This window comes from Fukomys damarensis, unplaced genomic scaffold (assembly GCF_012274545.1).
Source record: "Fukomys damarensis isolate Sample0158 unplaced genomic scaffold, DMR_v1.0_HiC HiC_scaffold_26, whole genome shotgun sequence".
NCBI classification, from domain to species: domain Eukaryota; kingdom Metazoa; phylum Chordata; class Mammalia; order Rodentia; family Bathyergidae; genus Fukomys; species Fukomys damarensis.
Window position 1 is genome coordinate 28,779,289 of NW_022900938.1, and position 14,446 is coordinate 28,793,734.

Below are 14,446 nucleotides of genomic sequence, written 5' to 3' on the forward strand. Positions count from 1 at the left end.
AAAAAAAAAAAAAAAAAAAAAAAAAAAAAAAAAAAGCAGCCTGAGGAGCGAGCAAGTCACTTGCCTCTGTGTATGCTAGCCACATTTGTCGCCAGACTGCAGTATCCTCTGTAGGAAAGCAAGAAAGGTGAAGGTCTTGTATCCCAGATGTACCCTATGTGGATTGAGTTTGCCACACATTTGCAGTCTCTCCCTGTATGTGTGTATGTATGTATGTATTTGGAACTTCCTGGGATTGGCAGTTTCTGCTCTGCCCATAGGCAGTAGACCCATGAGCAGCCCTTAAGTGCTATGCCCATTTTTTTTTTTTTATCTACAAGTCTCTTATTTCATATTGATTTTGGTATCGGGATTATGTCCCTCCCTTTCTTCCAATTACCTTTGTTTTTAGTTGCTTTTCTCTGAGTAGCAGCAATGTGGCTCCTTCTCTACTCAGCAGTGTTGAATCCTGTTTATTCATTTTGCTTACCCAGTTTTTGATTGGGTATTTTAGTTGGGAGAGGATCTAATTTGGGGGAGATTTTTAATATATTGTTGATGTTAGTCTTCTGTGGAATATCTGACAAAATTTTTTTTCACATTCTGTAGATCGTCTCTTCTCTCGGTTGTTTCCTTTGCTGTGCAGAAGTTTTTTAACTTGGTATGATCCCATTTATTGATGATTGATATTTTTTCTTGAGCCATTGGAGCTCGGTTCAGAATGATCTTGCCTATGCTTACATCTTCAAAAGTTATACTTACTTTGTCTTCCAGCAGATTCTTTCTGTTTTAACATTTAGAACTTTGGTCCATTTTTTATTTTTTTTACCACATGATGACATATATGGGTCTAGTCTCAATCTGCTGCATGTAGATATCCAATTTTACAAGCATTATCTATTAAAGAGGCTAGTGTACATTTTTGGCCCCTTTATCAAAGATCAAATAACTATATGTGATATAGGGGAAAGAGATGTAACTCCCAAACCTGCAGATATCCAAAACATGAGTTCATGTTCTCTAAATTGAAGAATGAATTCTAGGAACAACAGAGGTTAAGAGTAGGAAATTTTATTGAGGGAAAGAAAGCTTCTGTCTGAGAGAGACAAAAGGGGGACCGGAAAATGGGTTGCCCACTCACCCTAATTTTCAAAGATGTTTTATACAGCAAAGCCATGTGGTGAGGCAAGTACAAAGTGAGACAAAACTGTAAGACACAATGGAAAATTACAAGGTGGGCAGGAGGTGGGACAAAATCATGACCAACCAATACAATTACAAGTACAGTCATCCAGGTAAGATTGATTAAATGGGGATCAAATGGGGGAGCAAGTCACAGAACAAGCATATACAAGATTTTCAGTAAGGGTGGGAGTCAGGGATATTTCCTGGAAAGCCTGGGTTAAGAGCTTGGTCCCCAACACATATTTGGGATATCAATCACTGCTGTTTATCCCCAGCAGAAGTGTAAAGGTATAGTGGTTTCTCTCCTTTTACAATTCTTGCCTTCAGTGAATGTGTCTTATTGTCCTCCATGTAGGCTCCTTGCTGTTGTGGCTCCTTGAGGGTGGCCCTGTCCAACTGCCTATACAAATATCTAATTAACTATCTATCTGCAATATATGTACTATATGTACCTAAGGTTATTTCTGCTTCTTATATTCTGTTCCATTGGTAAACATGCCCATATTTGTGCCAGAATCATGCTTGGTTTGTTTGTTTGTGTTACTTGGGATCAAACTCTGGACCTTGCCCTTGTGAGGCCGGTGATTGGCCCCACTGAGCTAAATCCCAGGTCCCTACCATGCTGTTTTAATCACTGTAGCTTTACAGTATAACTTCAAGACTGAGATTGTAATGCCTCCTGGTTTTCTTTGTTACCCAGGATTGCATTTACTATTCTGGGTCTGTTCTACTTCCATATAAATTTTAAGAATAGTTTTCTCTAGCTCCATGAGAAATTAAATTGGCATTTGACCAGGATTGCATTAAATCTATATATTAGTATTGGTTTTGTTGATTCTGTCTATTGAGGAACAGGGGGTATTTTTCTATTTTCTGATGTCCTCGATTTTCCCTTTCAATCTGATGCAGTTTTCATTGTAGATGTCTTTCACTTAAGGTTAATACCTAAGTATTATTTTTTTGATGCTGTTATGAATGGTATTGTTTTCCTACTTTCTTTTTCAGTGAGTTCTTTGTGTATAAAAATGCTATTGTTTTTTGTGTATTTATCTTGTATACTGCTACACTACTGAATTTGGTTATCAGTTCTAGGAGTCTTTTGTTGGAGTTTTTGGGGTCTTAATAAGTAAAGGATTATGCTTCCAAAAATAATGATATTTTGACGTCATACTTTTGTATACATATCTCTTTTGTTTCTTTCTCTTGCCTGATTGCTCTGGCTAATATTTTGAGGACTATGTCGAACAGGAGTGGTGATAATGTACATCCTTGTCTTGTTCCTGATTTTAAAGGGAAGGCCTCCGGCTTTTCCCCATTTAATATTATATTGGCCATATGTTAGTCAGAAATGGCTTTTATCATGTTCAGATAAAGACTTTCTATGCCGGGGATTTAGCTCAGTGGTGTCACCATCTGCCTAGCAAATGCAAAGTCCTGAGTTTGATCCCTGGCTATGTTGTCCCATGCTGTAGAGAACCTTGTAACTGGAGGGAGGGCATACATTTTCCAGGTTTTACTGGCACCAGCCCAGGGCCCAGCAGGCATCAGTGTCACCTGTGGGCAGGTTACTCAGTTCTTGGGACATCTTAGGTCCTACACAAGGCTCCAGACAACACTGTTGGCTGGGGACAGGGTACACACTCCCTGGGTCATCCAGGCACCAGCATGATGCTCTGGCCAATAGCCACAAATTACTACATTATTGAAAATCAATTATGTTAACATATTTTATCTTTAGAATGGCAACAGTATTAAATAGTTGATTTATAGTTGATGTTATTAATAGATTCACTGTTGAGAAGACAGCTAGCTATACACACAGATCTAATAGTGTGCTGTAAAAAATTATCTGTGATTTACTATTAAAGCCTTGAAAAGTGTAATTTTGTGCAGTAGGACAGATTCAGGGAGCATCAAAGAGAGAAGGTAATATTTGAATTGTTCTTGAAAGATTAAAAAGAATTTAGCCTATCAGGAATGGGTCAAAAGTGTGTTCTAGGCAGTAGCACACACTAAAACAAAATCTTGGGTTAAGGTAACACATATTCTGCATCAGTAGAATTGTGTAAGAAGAGTATAGTATTTGATGGACAATGATGGAAGACTGAAAATGATAAAACATTTCATGTACTGATTAAGGAATGTGAGCTTTATCTTAGCTACAGTGATTTACTTAAGCAAAGGCAGCAGAAATTCAAGCTAGTGATATAAAAGACTAACTGAGAAGGCTGGATTGCTGGGTTGTTAGAAATTGGAGGTAGTGGGAGGTGTTGCAATGTAAATTCTGAGGGTCTAACAGAAGTGAGAATAAAGAAAAATCAGTGGCATATCATTGTCCAAGAGGAAGCTTTAGTAAAACAGAGAGGAGGGGAAAGGCATCACTAGTAGCAACAGAAGGCAAAATATATCAAATGCTTACCATATGTGCTAATCTGTGTTCTGTTCTGAGTGTCTTGCAAAATTAACCCATTATCTTCAATATCCTGCGGGAGTAGAAACTATTAAATTACTCATTTTAGACTTGGAGAAACAGGTATGGAGAGTGACCTGTAGTTTCTAGTTTAATGAAAATGCCTTTGACTAAAATGAATAAGAAAAGGAACATATACTGGAAGAGAGGAAGAGGCTAGTTATATGTTTGCTAAAAATTTCCAGGCCCCTTCTTAATGGTATCCCTGTGTTGCCTCCATTTTGCCTGCTAACATCCAGTGTCTCATGACAGGGATGGCTTGCTAATTAAGTAGCCACTGTTGGTGATAGGGTGAAGGGAGACTATAGTATCTCCTATCATAAAAACTCATGTTATGTTTCTTATGCTCATTTTCATTGCATTATTTTGTAGTAGATATAACTTTATTATTCAAGTGTGAGTGGCTCATTGTTTTACTTTTTCTCTTCTTCTTATGACTGAACATATAGGGCTTTTATCAGTAACAACACTCTTCTTTCTGTAGTACTTTGAGTATTCTGCTCAACATGAAATTCGGCACAGCATCCAGAAAGAATTATGTCTTCATGCTGCTGCAGATCTACTTCAGCTGAAAACATGTGCCTACAAAGGTCACAAGACAGTTGTCACTGGAGAACAGATATGGAAACTCCAGAAGGTACCTCAGTGCAGTAAATTCACCCATTTATTCAATTATTTTAATTCACTCTAATGATTAACTGGAAAATATGTAAAATAGAGTACATTAATATTGTCCATCAGAATTTCTCTCTCTTTATTAACTTTGTTATGTGTGTCTGCCCATGTGCTAAGAAAATATATCTATTTAGTATTCCTAAGAATGAAGTAATCATAAAATTGCTTGGTGGAAGCTTGGTTTATGCAGCTCAAGAACTTTTGTGAATTATTAATAATAGATTCTCATTTTTTATTTTTTAAGATTTCTTATAATTCTTTTTGCAAAAGTTACTTTTTTTTCCCACCCAGGAGAGAAAAAAAACGTATTTATTTCATATAAAGTGATTCTTCCTCTTTATACTTTTCTGTGAATCTAGGATTTAGAGAATACATGACAAATCTTTTGTTTTTAAATATATATTTAAAGCTTACATGGATCATAGCAATTCTTATATAAAAACTGTTTGGTATAACACTGAAACACCATAGGACTGGCTTTTATGATTTGAGTTTTTTAGTTTGTCACTTATGAATAAATCAATAGAATGCTTCTTGCTTGAATATTTGATTTAGATTTTTGCTCTTTTTACTTATTTTTATTAATAATACATAATAATGCCTTATGTTAATTGAACCACTAGTGGCACAGATGTATTTTAAACCAACTGTATTTTACCAATCATAGTTGATCTTTGGAAGACTTAAATGTCAGAATAGTATACTTTTAGTTTGCAGGTCTCTCTTTTGCTTCAATGAGATCTTAAGTCATTTGCATATTTCTCAGTTAATTACAAGTCTTGAAATTTAATGTCTTGTTGTGTTTTCTTTTATTCTAGGATCAACTGCTATATAATCCATTCTTAAAATTGTGCCTTTCAGCAAATGGAGAACATCCACACTTAGTGTCGTGCAATCCATCAGATCCACTCCAAAAATGGATTTTTAACCAAAATGATTAAGTGTTCCTTAAAAATAAGGAGTTGAAAATGAATTTCTTTCTCATAAAACTGTGACTAGGCATACACTGTAGTTTTTAGAAATTATGCAAATGCAGCTAATTGTAACTTATTCCAAGTGCATTTTTCTTATTTATATCTTCAAATGTCTGTGTAGCACAGCTACAGAAAACCTGTATCTGTTTTAAAGCACAATAACTAGTAATACCAAAGACCATTTTGAAATGTCCAAATGCAGATGTAGAAGAGATGTTTACAGAATGATGACAATAATTTTCCTAGTAGAGATACTTGCGTGTTTTGTACACTCGGGGATATGCATAGTTACATTCATATACTCACTATGTGACTTCCCTTATCTGTTTTGGGGAAGGAAAAAGATCTGATACTGTATTTTTTTAACCATATAGCAATGGATTGATAAAGGTCAAACAGTGGCCTTTGTTTAAAAACCAGGAAATTTTTATAGATCTAGAATTTATTATTTTTTAATGCAGGTAAAATTATTTTGTGTTTTGTTTTCTTGTGTGTCAAATGTTTCCTTAAATAGGAAGTTGAATAAGAAGAGAATATTTTTTAACACTTGAGTTCCTTGGCAAATTTTTAAATATTTAAAAATCTGAAACCTACTCTATTTGATGCACTAAATGGCTTTTCTTAAGTAAATATAGTCTGTGCTTTTCCAAAGCAATTTAAAAAACTTTATAAATTATTATCTCTTGACAAGGTGTCCTTTTCCTTCCTACTAGTCTTTTTCTTCTTACAAAAATTTACTAATATTGAATGTTTGTGACATTGATTTTTAAATGCAGAATACTTGATTTAGTACTAAATTTTATTTGTTATTGATTCATTATAAATTGTCTTTGTAATTAATTTTTTCATAAAAACTTATTTTTATCTATATGAAATATACAATAAAAATCCTAATTACTATTATAATTACTTGTTTAAATTTTCTTCCTCTTCTCCATAAAACCTGTACTTGATAATAGATGGGAGAAATATGAATTTTGTATTTTGAATTTCTAATACCTATTGTTAATAAAGCCATAAGATTTTCTTAAGAAAAATTCAAACATTTGATAGAAGCAGCGTAAAAATTAGGGAATGGCAAAGATGCTATGTTAGATATATAGCAAATTTTGAACAAATTACTAAAAATTTTCCTTGGGCATCTGCATCTGATACAGTGATTATTATTATATATATATTTTTGATGTGTTTACTTGGGAAATTTAACACTTTTTATTTTTGGTAATTTTATAAATAGATCCCTTATATTCTTATCCCAGAAGTAAAATATAATGGGTTTTATATTTTAAGTCTGGCATTCTCAAACATATACAAGAAAATACTTCTTGACTATTGCCCCCCTCTTTATTGTTTACAACTTTAAACTTTTATTCAAATTCTTGTATTCTCTGATTGATATGCCAAGTTTACTTAAATTCAACTAATATTTATTTTGTGTCTGATTTTGTATCAGAATTTTCTGTGAACACAGTTAACACTTACTATCTTTGAGCTCTGGAACTCAGATAAAAGACCTTGACCCTACAATGGCATTTTTGTAGATGTATGTTTGTGTGTCCATGCATGTTTTCATTTAAAATATTTTTTATATTGATCTTTTTAATAGGTTTCTATTTTAACTACTTTTCCATATCATTAACCATCAATCCAGGTGTGTTGGAGAAGAGATTTACCCTGCACACATAGTCACTTTTGTTCTCTAGTTTTCTGTAATATGTAGGGAACATGTTTGTGTCTTACTGACCCTATTAAGCCTTGAATAATAATTTACAAGATAGTGCCTATCCTCATAAAGGTCGTATGCCAGGAATGTGGTCATCAGTAGAGTGACACAGTATAATGATGTTTTGGACAGAAACAGTTTCATGATAGAGTTAAATAACATCGGCTTCTGGTGAGACCTCTGGCTATAGACAGAGGGGAAAACAGAGGGCCCGATATTTTGATGGTAAATATTTAAAAGAGCACTTCTGAAACTTTATTGTATACACCTTGAGATCTTATTAAAATGCAGATTCTGAATCACTAATCCTGGAGAGAAGCCTTTGATCTGTGTTTCTGTCATGCTGTCAGGTGATGTCAAAGCAGTTTGCTCTGGAACTGCACCCCCCCACCACCATACCAGGAATTGATAATCTCGGGCACCACTGGAACTGCATTTTGAGTAGAAAGTATATACATTCAATGCCTAGGGCCCTTTGACACCACAGTGATGACTTCCACCATACTTCATCTCCTTTATATTTTTAGACATCATCAGAAGTTAAAGATTTCATCCATTATTGTCATTCTGGCTTGCTGGAAGAATCTGCATCCTTTGTATATCTCAATTGATCACTCCCCACCCTCTGATCATCTGCTCTGGCAGCATTTATTCCTATTATTTGATCAGAAAACTCTCTTATATGAAAGTACTGTTCATTGTTCTGCCTGAAATAAATTGAACATCTCCTAAGAATACCTTTTTCTATTCGTGAGAGGGCTGTTGTGTTTTGTATTCTATCCTTCCTCTTAGGCTTCAAGGCTAGGATTTGGAATGCATTTGTTCTTTCTTAAAAAACAAAACAAAACAAAACAAAAAAAACCCTCAGTTTATTGAAAGCAATGCTATGCGCATAACTTTGTCCTCTGTCCTGTTGTGCTGCTGTCCCTCACTTATGGAGCATTTTGCATGCCTCATTCCATCTATCAGCTCAATATTTTATTCCCTACTGGGCTTCCTTTCCTTATATTCCTTTTACTGTTATCCTCATGGGCAAATTCATTGCCCATCATCCTGAGCTGTAGGCACTCAGCCTGCTGTGGCTGCCACCAGGACTTCTTCTCCCTAGTAGCCTTCCCCACTCCCACAGCTTGGTCACTTCACCTCTCTCTCTGTTCTCATTACTTCGTCTACAACGTTTTTGTAACTCTTTGAGACTTTCAAACCATGGATCTCTAGTCTGTACTTTGTTACAGACTTGTTTTAATATTTTACAACTATGGAATTTGTTCATCACACTTACCCAGAAGACCTTATACCCTGGGTCAAGGAAATATTTGCACTCACCAGCCCTGCACCCCAACCTCTGTCTTAGTTTGCTTTTCATTTTGGAAGAGTATGTCATATCGTAATTTTCTGGAGAAGGTTTCAGGATACATTCAGTTTTAAAATTTTATATCTAAAATGACTTTATTCTATCCTCACATGTAATAGTATAGATTTCTTGGGTGGATTTTTTTTTTCTTCTGTTGAAGGTTTTACTTTATCTTCTAAATTCCAGTACTGAAAATTCCAATGCTCTTTTTAATTGTAATATTTTTATTGTTGACCCTGAATTAGTGATCTTATTTTTTTCTTCTTGAATACTTACATATCTTTTTATTACTCCAGTGTTCTAAAATTTGACAGAAAGCCTTATTTCTATACATTTTGTTGTTTCTTTAATGTCTTTAAATTCTAAGAAAATTTCCAAATATTTCTTATCTCTTTTATATTTGTATTTTGTATCTCTTTTGCATTTTCAGTTTCTTTCTGGAAAGTTTATTATATCTGACCCCTAATATGGTAAATCTGTAACTGATCTCTGAATAGAAAATTAGGTATTTTTTAGTTTACTTTTCCTCTAAATTTTCTATTGAGTTTTTTATGTCTATCATTTAGTTTCCAATATCATTTGCATTGTAGTATTTCTTGTGTACCACTCTGTTATTTAATGAATGTGATTATTTTATCTTTCTAAGAATACCAATGATTGCTGGTATGTATATGTATGTGTGTGTGTGTATATATATATATATCTTTATCTTTTAGTTTCCATGTATTCTATAGTCTTTTTTTTTTTCTTTAAACTCCTTTTTCAAAACTTGATTTTTCTCCCTGCATTCCATATTAGATGCTTTCCTCAAGTGTCTGGTGGTTATTAATTATCTTTTGTTAATGGATTAATGTCTCATACTTGTTGGAAACTTTAGAGTGAGCAAGGGTTGTTGATGGTGGTCTTTCCAGTAGGGTGACCACTCTGGGGCCCTTGTATGACAAAGGAAATGAGAAGTTAAATTCCCAGGGAAGAATTTTTCAGTCACCTGCCTGGAAGGAACAAGTCTCAGTGCCATCCAGAGAAGGGAGCAAGGGACACACAGGCTTCTGCTTGAATGAGGTAGCGAATCCAGTGTCCTAATAGTAAATGAATTGGTAGCTAGTTATCATACCCTCATACACATATTTTTCCCTCGCTTTCAGAGGCCCTGGTTTCTGCCAGTTCCTACTGCTTTTTGTAGTCCTGCAGTGTGAAATGAATCCTTGATCTAGTTTTTCCACTGCTCGGTTTGGATTGTCCGTGTTCCTTTGATAGCCACTGCTGAGTTTCTTTCTAGGCTTCAAATAGTGTTGTTACTGAACCCCTCCTCTCTTCCCCCGTGGATTTATGATTGTTTCCCCTATGTCTTCACTGTCATATTCATAGGATTTTTGGCTAGAGGAGGAAAATGAGAGAATTTGATACTCTTGATGAAAACCTTCTCTCATTCCTCAATTACCCCAGTCTGCTTTTACTAACAAATTCCAAGTTACCCGATTCAGTACCCCTTTCCTGCCCTCATTTATTTAATTTCTGCTATATTTGAAAAAATTTTCTTCAACCTCACTGAGTTTGTGATTCTCCTGTCTGGGTGTCTATAACACACCAGCTTCTATCTGGGTCCCACTGCACATTATACCTTACGTGAGTCCCAAGGATCTCATAACTAATCCCTTTGCTTTTTGGGCCATTACTCTTGTCTACTTGATTTACTTTCACAGCAACCTTCCAGTGGCTCCAATTATTCTTAGACCTGAACTCATTTTCCTGGCCAAACTATGTGAACCAGTGAAGCTTTGCATGCTTCCGCTTTCTCTTGTGGGGCCACTTTTTCACTGGCCTCTAGGCTTGGCTTCCAATTCCTATTTGGATGATTTGACAGCCTTATTCTAGTTTGAGAAGCTGTGCTTTCTTTGGATGCTCCTCATACCAGTATCTTTTACACCTTTCGGTTCTCAGCTCAAATAACATTCAGAGACAGGACCACACTTTACAAAGTAACCCAATCACTACTGAATTACCATGTTTATTTTCTCTATTGTATTTACTACCATTTGAAATTATTGTTTTACCTATCTTTTATGTGAAAACTTGTCTTTTGTCTCCATTAAAAGATCATCCTCAAAATAAACAAACAAACAAAAAAAAAGGTTAAGGCCGGGCGTGGTAGCACAAGCCTGTAATCTCAGCACTCAGGAGGCTGAAGCAGGAGGATAGCTGTGAGTTCAAGACCAGCCTGGACTACACAGTGAGCTCCAGGTTTGTCTCAACTACATAGTAAGACCCTGTCTAAAAAAAAAAAAAAATCATCCTTAGGAAGGCAAGATAATGAAATCCATATCACAATTTAGGTAGATGCTGTACATCTTTTACATAAACTTACATTTTTCAGGGATGCTAGATTAAACAGAATAGATATCAACGTTGAAAGGCTACAAATGTAAGATTGAGGAATGAAGAGGGAAAATGGGAACAGACAGACTGAGACAATTATGCAGATTTTGCTTGATGATCAAGTTTTACAAAAACTTGAGAGTAAAAATTATGAGTATATACCTGTTTCTTCCAAAAGGTGTGTTACAGAGAACATAGATTTATTTACAAGATCCTGCAGTACAAGGATAATAGGATGGGAAAATAGAAGTACTAGTTCACACAGCAAGTGGTAAATCTATGAAATTCATTACTCAAAAGGTTATGTAGATGGAAATTTTGAATACTTATAAACTCACCAAAAGTGATGGATGACAAATTTACAATTGATAAGGAAAATTCACAATTGATAAGATGTTTGGTATGTCTCCAAGCTTTTACAGTAAAGTAGCAGATGTTGAAATTTCCCAAGCATTTCCTTGAGCACTATTTCATCACAGAACACACAGTCCTTTGAGTTAATTCTTAGAGTTTGCTTCTGTTTAACAATATCATAATTTTTCAGTGTTCCATTAGAATCTCAGCTACCAGTTATATAATTGTTATGAAAGAAATCTAACTTTTTTCCAGTGGATCTTTTGAAAATTATTCCTCCTTAAAGCATAAGCCCTGGATGTGGTGGCACCTGTAATCCCAGTACTCAGGAGGCTGAGGCAGGAGTTTAGCCATGAGTTTGAGGCCAGTCTGCACTACAAAGTGCAGTGTCTCAAAATAAAACAAAAACACAAAATGAAAAAATGCATAACCTTAATAATAAAAATATTTTGGAAAGTGTGAGTAGAATTAAGAGTGTTAGAAAGTTACTTTCATAAACTTACTGTTTTTTTAAGGAGACCAAATAACTGCTACTTACATGTAAAGTCTGCGTTAACCAGGAGGAACATTATTTCTGTTATTCTGTATTACAGTTGTTAGTGTTATTTTAGTTTTCCATCAAAGTTCTCATTGCCAGCAATTGAAATTAATTCTGGATGATTTAAGTGGAAAAGGAGTTTGTTGACAGGAAATTGAGTCGTTTGCAGGATAATTCGAAACATCGGGAAGAAAATGAAAAAATGTTGGACAAGCAGGATAAAGAAAAGTGCAAAGCTTTGAAGCTGAAATGATGTTGCAGCATGTTGAGGGTGCTGTTTCTGCTGCCATCAAACACCAGGTGAATGTTTTGTGCCACTCATTTCCCTGGCGTTGACACTGGTCTGCTGCTGACATTGGCTACCAGATGCGTCCCTTCCCCTGGGCGGTTGTGACTGGATCCTCGCGTTTCCTGCTACTGTTCTGCCAGAATGAATTCTCCACTGCCGCCTGCTTCTCTCACAGCTTCCAGTCAGCTTCCAGTCCGAAGGCAGAGTGTTGGAGCCTGCTCCTGAGCCTGCCCTCAAGGCATCAGAGCCTACAAAAGCAAGTGTAGAAGCTTTGATCTTTCCTCAGTGGAAGGCGGGAATTTCACAGGCTGCAAAATTCATAGGAAGGGAGGTCAGCTGCCAGGCAGCTAAATAAGGACAAATGATTTTAGTAGAAATTATAAAATTTGTAAATGATAACATAATTTGTATTTTTCCTCATTATCTTTTCCTTTAAATGGTAAAGCAAGTATATTTGAATGATCATACACGTGTATAAAATGTTCATTTATACAGTCATGTTAAGGGCATTTTCTCCTTTTTTGTCTTTCAATTAAGTCACAGAAAAATTTTTTAAATTTTTGTTCTGCATAGATTTAGATAGTGTATCAGTTCCTTTACTGTTGCTATGACAAAATATCTCCAAGGTGGGAAATTTAAAAAATAAAAAGTTTATTTAGTTCACACTGTAGGTGGCTGAAAGACCAAGATCAAATGACCCAATCTTTTCAGTCTCAGGTGAGAGTCCTTATAGCTGGTTGAGAAAAGAAGTGAGAAGGGACATGGCTGGGTATAGAAGAATCCTTGTGAGTATGCAGGAAGCTTGAGTGGGCTTTGGGGACCAGGCTTGGTCTTTAGTGATAACTCATTATCATGAGAACTAAGGGTTCCATTTGATGAATTGGGGGTTTGTAGATTTCATTGTAACGGTCACCAAAATAGAGTAGAAACATTTCAATCCATATAGTGAAGTGCCCTGTGTCTTCTTCCTCTCACATTTTCAACCTAAGAAGTTATTTTATAATTTTTATAAGTATACATTTGTGTTTGTTCATTCGTATAAACTGGATCATACATCTTATATTTTTGTCTGTTTTTGATTGTTGTCCATAAAGTTTTTGAGATCAATCCATAAAAAAAAAATTTTAATTTTGCTCAAGCAATGCTCAATATTGTCATAAGGCTATCTGTGTTCAGCATATTTTGGCCTTTGTGGACTTTAAAATGTCACAACCCAGAGTTGGCAAAAAGTTTAATTTCTAACAAAGTTTTTCTAGCAGAGTAGATTTTTAAATGCTTCCATATTGGTAGTCTAACCAAATTTTCAGGAAGGTTGCCAATTCTTTCGTGAATCAGTGACAATATTATCTAAGTTTAAGTTTTATTTAAGTTTTCATTTCTCCTAATCCTTTAAGATTTGCTTTTATGATTTTTTCATTCATTAATTTTATTGGTACATTTTAGGTATACAATATGCTGACATTAATCATTAGGAATTTGTATGTTTACATAATATATCTTGGTTCATATTTTTCCCCATTCCCCTGCCCTCCCTTCAACCCCTGTACCACTCCCTATTTAGAAAGACTTTTTTTTTTCATTTTTTCCTTTTCTCATATTTTTTCCTTTCCCTTCTTTTCTTTCCCTTACCTCTCCTACTTCCCCTACCCCTTTAGATCTTTTCTTCCTATTTCACATTATCTATTATCATTTTGATCCTTATTTACACTTTTGGTTTCTCATACTAGGGAAACTTTGGTATTTGAACAGTGTGTCCTATTTATTTCACTTAAGAGTATGGCCTTAATATGCATCCATTTAGCTATAAATGTCTCTAGTTTCTTGTTATTTTTTTGTATTAAAAATACATCTTGAAATAATTTTATATATAGGGTGATGTAAGAAATTGAGACTTATTTAATTTTTTCCTAAAGATATCTCATTTTTCCAACAATGGGACAATAGGAAACTTTCTTTCCCAAAGGGACTGTGTCAATATCCTTGAAGTCAATAGATTTTGTTTGTGTGCATTTATTTCTGAACTTTAATCTAGGTATCATTCCTTCTTCAGTATCTCACTGTGTCTTACTTTCCTTTTGCTAGGACAAAATATTAAACATCCAAAATTTAAAGGAGGAAAGATCTAGTTGGTTCACAGTTCCTAGTGAGTTCAGTCTATGATTGGGTGGCTCCAAGCAGAAACAAGATGATGGAAATATAAGGTGGAGGACAACTGTTAATTCCATGGCAGCCAGTAAAGAAGAAGGAGACAGGGACAAGAATATATTCTTTTAGGCCACACCCCTAGTAACCCACTTCTTCCAATGAGGAGCCATCTCCTAATATATTCAGTCACGAACTCATTAATGGGTTAATCCATGAATGGACGTAGTGTTCACGTGATCCACTCACCTCTGAAAGGGCTTTCTTCTCTGAATGATACTAGAGAGGAGCTTTTTAGATCTAAACCATAGCACACTGCCATAATTCATATTTTTATAGGTAGTCTTCTGATCTATGAAAATGGATTTTTTTACAGTTAGTGAAATA

The 14,446-nt window shown here is 35.1% G+C and overlaps 1 protein-coding gene across 4 annotated transcripts in view; it reads left to right on the forward strand.

Annotated features, from left to right (window-relative positions):
- Window positions 1-14,446, forward strand: part of Galnt3 (polypeptide N-acetylgalactosaminyltransferase 3) — a 60,669-nt gene that overhangs the window by 38,400 nt on the left and 7,823 nt on the right. For 3 of the 4 annotated variants that reach the window (XM_010606888.2, XM_033756382.1, XM_010606887.2), the window contains exons 10-11: window positions 4,119-4,271; window positions 5,128-5,860. In XM_010606888.2, coding sequence (XP_010605190.1) covers window positions 4,119-4,271; window positions 5,128-5,250 — 276 coding nt within the window. In that variant the 3' untranslated portion in view covers window positions 5,251-5,860. Of the gene's footprint in view, window positions 1-4,118; window positions 4,272-5,127; window positions 5,861-14,446 lie in introns of those variants that run through there. The other variant, XM_019204984.2, reaches the window with a different exon arrangement.